Source organism: Megalobrama amblycephala, linkage group LG20, assembly GCF_018812025.1.
Source record: "Megalobrama amblycephala isolate DHTTF-2021 linkage group LG20, ASM1881202v1, whole genome shotgun sequence".
Taxonomy (NCBI): domain Eukaryota; kingdom Metazoa; phylum Chordata; class Actinopteri; order Cypriniformes; family Xenocyprididae; genus Megalobrama; species Megalobrama amblycephala.
Window position 1 is genome coordinate 19527186 of NC_063063.1, and position 6000 is coordinate 19533185.

Genomic DNA, 6000 nt, shown 5'->3' on the forward strand with positions numbered 1-6000 from the left:
CTCATAATATTGTGATTTTTTTTTTTTTTCCCCTTTGTCTCAAAATTTTTCTTTATACTTTATTCACATGCCTGTATTGTTTTAATTTTATGACATTATTCTTTTAAAATTATATCTTAAAACATTAATTCTAATGCTAACTTAATTCTAGGACTAAACATTACTAGCAAGATTTATTCTAAACATTAATTATTTTTTTCCTCTCAAAATATGTTTTTATACTTTATTCATGCACCTACTTTACTCTTATAACATTATGACACTATTCTGAAAACATTACAACTTTAATCTCAGAAAATTGACATTTTCAAAACATTACTAACTTTATTTTTTAACATTTTTTCCTCTGAAAATATTCCTTTATTTTATTCACACACCTTTAATCCCCTATTTTTCTTATAACATTATGACTGCATTTTCAAAACATTTATTTTATTTTTTAAAAACATTACTAAAAACATTACTCTCAAAATATTTCTTAATATTTTGTTCACACACTGTCAGCCTCCTAGATTTATGACTTCATTCTCTGAACATTGACTTAAGTTGTAACATTACAACTTCATTCTCAAAACATTATGACTTTCAAAATGTTACAGCTTTATTCTTGTAACATGACTTCATTCTCAAAGCATTTGGTCAGAATTTTCAGATCGTTACAAACATTATGGTTTCATTCTCAAACTTAGATTACATTTTTACTTTAGTCGGGCCAACACCAACAACAAACGTCTAACCAATCAGCATTAGGGGGCGTATAACGGTCGAGGAGAGAGAACGAGTTATGAGCAAGAGGGAGATTTGAAAATAAGAAAAAAAAACTGCAGAACAAGAGATGGGACACAATACAAAAGAGCTCAAAAGAATATCACTGGAATGAAGGTTTATGACTGGGCAAGCACTTTAGGACCTGCGTTTATATTAGCAAAGCTTTCCAGCGCTGGAGAGAGCTAAGTGGGAAGGCCTGAAAACAGACGCGGAGGCTGCTTTGATCCCACTTCATATGTGAGTAATACGGTTTTGATTGTCTGGAGCTGCTGTGCTGTTTGCGACTAACAACGAACACTTTGTATTTACTCCTGTGTACTCTACGTTCATTTTTTGTGCTTCCTTGACGTTCGTTCATCAACCGTGCTTTATTTTTCATGAAGCATTTTGTTGCGCGTCAGCTGTGATAAACAGACATCCGCTTGCATTGTGTGTGTACCTGTGGCCAGATAGTGAGAGTTTTGATGTTATACTACTGCAAACTGACAACCGCTAGAGAATGCGTTTAGCGTCATTGGTAGTGCATTCGCCTCGCATACCAGCAGCGATTGGGCCAGGGTTCGAGACCGACTCTGAGCAGTATTGGAATGTGAGTTTTGGAGGCGGAGCAATGAAGAGAGGTGTGGGTTTGTTTGGGTTGATTTCAAATATGAACAATGTCAGCGTTGTTCAAAATCTACTTGCCGCACCTTTAACAATGCGAAAAAATCGCATCATACAAAGCTCTGGGATTCTGAATTTAAGTGGTCACCGACTGCACCATGCAGAGGTGTAAAATTGTGTTAGTAGTTGAAGGGGTTTGTAATAAGATATTTTATATGTTGATGAGTTGAAGGTGTGAATGTGGCAAGGACAGGTCGAGGTCATCTCATCCCATATTAGGTGCTTGACTCTGTGTTGCTATAACCCCCAAGGGAATAGAGAGGCCAGATATAAACAAAGACCATAGAAATGAACCATTGATGGGGCTGTCACTATAATCGCCCTGCCCTGTACTTTATTGTAGGTTATTACTAGCCAAGAAAGCATATGGAGCCCTTTGAGTCATAAATTTTACATTAGAGTAAAAGTATATGATTCTCCCACTCCCACCATCTCACCTAACTGACATCACGATGACAGTTATGACTTTATCTCTCTCTCTCTGTGTTTTTTTCCCTTCCCCCTCTTTCTCTTTTTTAGGTCCTGATGTTGGCAGATGGTAACACAGAGGGTTTCCTTTATCAGAAGCTGCCTATTCTCTCCACCCTGGTTCCGCAGGATGGCAAAGCCACCGTGTATGTGTGTGAGAACTTCGCCTGTGCCCTCCCAGTCACCTGCCCGCAGGAGCTGAGGAGACTGCTGCTGGAGTGAGAGCTGCCGTCACACCACACAAACATCACCGTGGGATCTTTCCATAGTCGGATCACTAGATATCTCAGATTATTACGCCAGTAGCAAACTACAACCATCATAAATAAAATGCACTGTAAGACATTATACAGTGGCAAGGCAAACCTCTAGGGGTTGCCCGAGTTGTGATGTTCTGCCTCATTCTAGACCTATCATACAAGACAGTAGTCTTGAGGGATGGAAATACAATAACATTGTAATGTGAGGAGGAACACCGAGACTTAACCTTTCATAGGTTTGTCTCATGGGCTCAATTGATCTCTGACAACCTGCTTTATAAATGATCAAGCATGTTTCTTTGCAACCTTTCTATGCAGTGCAGCTGATCAGCCCTGGATAAGCAACATGCTGCTGAACACACTAGATTTATAGAGGATTGAGACGTATAATGTATGTATACTAGAGCTCAGACTCTAGTAGTGAAATACAATAAATACTCACTGAGTAATCTTTTGTGATCTGGTTCATCTGTACATCCTTTTAACATACTCCTCAAACTTATGAAGGTCTCCTAAAATTCGAAACCATTGTTTTCTATGAATGTACGCATACCTCTGCCTCTGTCCATCAATGCCGTCCAGATGTGAATTTGGAGGCTGCTCAAAATTCTTACACATCATAGTTTTTCATTTAACTTGATCTAAACAAAACATTCCAAAATCGTTACATTCACACTACTGCTGAAAAGGTTGGGGTCAGTACGTTTTTTTAAGTCTCTTATGCTCAACAAGGATCAAAAATACAGTAAAAAAAATATATATTATTACAATTTAAAATTATTTTCTATTTTAATATACTTTAAAATGGGTTTTTATTCCTGTAATGGCAAAGCTGAATTTACAGCGGCTGCTCAGATCCTTCAGAATCATTCTAATATGCTGATTTGCTGCTCAAGAAACAAGACTCAAGTGTTCTTTAAAAAAAAACTTATTTAAATGCTGCTCTTTTGAACTTTCTATTCATCAAAGAATCCTGAGTTCACTCAGAATTCATATTTTCCTGATACTTTCCTCACCCCATGTCATCCAAGATGTTTGCCTTTCTTTCTTCAGTTGAAAAGAAATTAAGGTTTTTGTGGAAAACGTTCCAGGATTTTTCTCCATATAGTGGTCTTCACTGGGGTACAATGGGTTGAAGGTCCAAATTGCAGTTTCAGTGCAGCTTCAAAGGACTCTACACGATCCCAGCTGAGGAATAAGGGTCTTATCTAGTGAAACGATTGATAACTTTCTAAAATAAAAAGGCATGATGTAGACAGAAGTACCGCAGCAGGGTGAAAAACTCCATCTCATTTTCTCCTCCAACTTCAAAATCGTCCAACATCGTTGTTTTACCTTTTTTTTTTAAAGGGTGTTTGACTTAGTCTTTGGATGTTCGCTTTGAGATCGTGTAGAGTCCTTTGAAGCTGCATTGAAAGTGCAATTTGGACCTTCAACCCGTTGTACCCCAGTGAAGACCACTATATGGAGAAAAATCCTGGAATGTTTTCCTCAAAAACCTTAATTTCTTTTCGACTGAAGAAAGAAAGACATAAACATCTTGGATGACATGGTGGTGAGTAAATTATCAGGAAAACTGAATTCTGATGCTTTTTTTTCAGGATTCTTTGATAAATAGAAAGTTCAAAAGAGCAGCATTTAAATAAGTTTTTTTTTTTTTGTAATGTAGAAGTCTTTACTGTCACTTTTGATATATTTAATGCATCCTTGTTGAATAAAAGTATTGATTTCTTTCTAAACTTATTGACCCCATTGGTAGTGATACAATGTAAGCTATGTGCAGACAATTTTTCAATAAGTTTGTCTTGTTGTGTTTTGAAATCTTGAATAAAGCCTGCTTGAATAAAGAGTGCATTAAACATTTACATTACATTTGCGAAGTTTCACCAGTTTTGATGTGCAAACACGGGGAATGTTTCATTTTTAGCTATGGTAATATTATGCAATGTGTAATTAAAAGCTATTAATTAACATATTTTCACGATTAAGAAGACATGCACTGTAAGGTGAATTCATAATTTATAATCTGGCACCAAATAGTACAAAAGAATTATACCCATAAAAAGGTTCCATATTCTCAGCCAATGGAATTGCTTTGGGGTTCAAGGAGGATAGGTCTCTGCGGGTTGATTGGATCTTGCACAACTCCGGCAGACTTACAGGGATCAATGCAGTGTAAACAAACTGAGGAAGTGCCAAAAAAAGATTTTAAAAAAATATGTGTCTAATTATAAGGATGTTCAGATCTGTGGAGAGGGAACACCACTATTTAACTTGGTAGGATTTCTTGAGAGCTGTTGAGGGATGCGTCTGTTTCACCGCGACAGCTCCTTCCTCTTCCGCCCACACGACTTTACCAGCCGTGGGTGACACAGAAGACAAAATTAACCCATCTGCAGAGCTACAGTACCAGTCCATTGTGAAAAAAATTCTCAGGTTTCAATGTGCTGAATATTTCCTGTGTTATCGGTATTAGCACTGCATTGTACAGATGGCTGTATAGCAGTGACACTGCGATTACCATTATAGCCCAATGCTAGGAAATAGACAACAAAGGCAAAAACTCCACCATAATCCAATTCTTTGTGTGAAGAAAAGGAGAAAATAATCTGCACTGCCCATGCTAAGCAACACAGCTAGCTAATGCAGACATATCTGCCGTCAATGCAGGCTGATTTTAGCTGCCAATTCCTTTCTTGCAGATTTGCCTGGAGCCACGTTTCCCAGTGTTTGTGTGCAGACGAGTGCAGATTTTTTTGCGGAGGAGGAAGGTGAAGAGGGGGCTCTGCTCCAGTTATGTCGAGTCCTGTCAGGAGTTTGTACAACCGTGCTTTCGTCTGTCTTATCATTTTTTCTCATTCCTTCAACCAGCTCAGGGTGATGAAGAGATCATTGGAAGCACAGTGTCTGCTTGTTCAGGGACCTATGGAACCTCGGTTTGGTAACATCATGGTAGGACATCTTTTGTTGTGCCTGCGGCCCCTCCAGCAATCAGTATTTTGTTTACAGCTATTCGGTGACAGGCTACCTGTTACAAGAACCTCCGTTCCTGTCACATTAGAGAGGCCTCCATGTACAGATCTCTCTAGTTTAAGTCAGTTTTGAAAGAATATCTCCTGTGCAGCTTAAAGGCCGGGACTCTAAAAGAATAGTCCCTTTGGAGATCATTACTGCATAAGATTTGTGAGTGTCTCTGAACCCTCCTTACCTTTACAGGATAGCTGAGTAATAAGGCCACATGAGGCTCACCGTACCCACAGTCTATAAGCCAGCCTGGTAGACAGAACCTACTAGAATCCCTTATAGTGCACTATGTGCCATTCACCATGTAGAAACTAGTAAATGTGTGAACAAATGATTTCAGCCGCAGCTTCAGTGTCTGTTTATAGTGTAGGAGGGGGCGGGACTTCAGATTCTAGAGAGCATTTGATTGGACAGAAGATCTAATGAGAAGCTGCACTGTAATGTCATGAAAATCCATGATCCATTTTTAGCGGAATGCAATTTTTTCATTGTTTTGGAACACACCAGCTTAGTCTAACATATTCATACTAAAAGCTAATAATCTTTAAGTTTTAGTAATTTTGCTATGTATGTTTGTCTTTTTTTGTTAGTTTTTAAAGGTATTTTAAGGTACAAACCCGATTCCAAAAAAGTTGGGACACTGTACAAATTGTGAATAAAAACAGAATGCAATGATGTGGAAGTTTCAAATTTCAATATTTTATTCAGAATACAACATAGATGACATATCAAATGTTTAAACTGAGAAAATGTATCATTTTAAGGGAAAAATAAGTTGATTTTAAATTTCATGGCATCAACACATCTCAAAAAAGTT

General features: G+C 37.8%; 1 protein-coding gene across 3 annotated transcripts in view; it reads left to right on the forward strand.

The window, feature by feature from the left end:
• The window catches only part of spata20 (spermatogenesis associated 20), a 49327-nt gene extending 46719 nt beyond the window's left edge, over positions 1-2608 (forward strand). For 2 of the 3 annotated variants that reach the window (XM_048170471.1, XM_048170472.1), the window contains one exon: positions 1951-2608. In XM_048170471.1, coding sequence (XP_048026428.1) covers positions 1951-2121 — 171 coding nt within the window. In that variant the 3' untranslated portion in view covers positions 2122-2608. The remainder of the gene's footprint in view (positions 1-1950) is intronic. The other variant, XR_007181884.1, reaches the window with a different exon arrangement.
• Positions 2609-6000: the final 3392 nt, after the last annotated feature.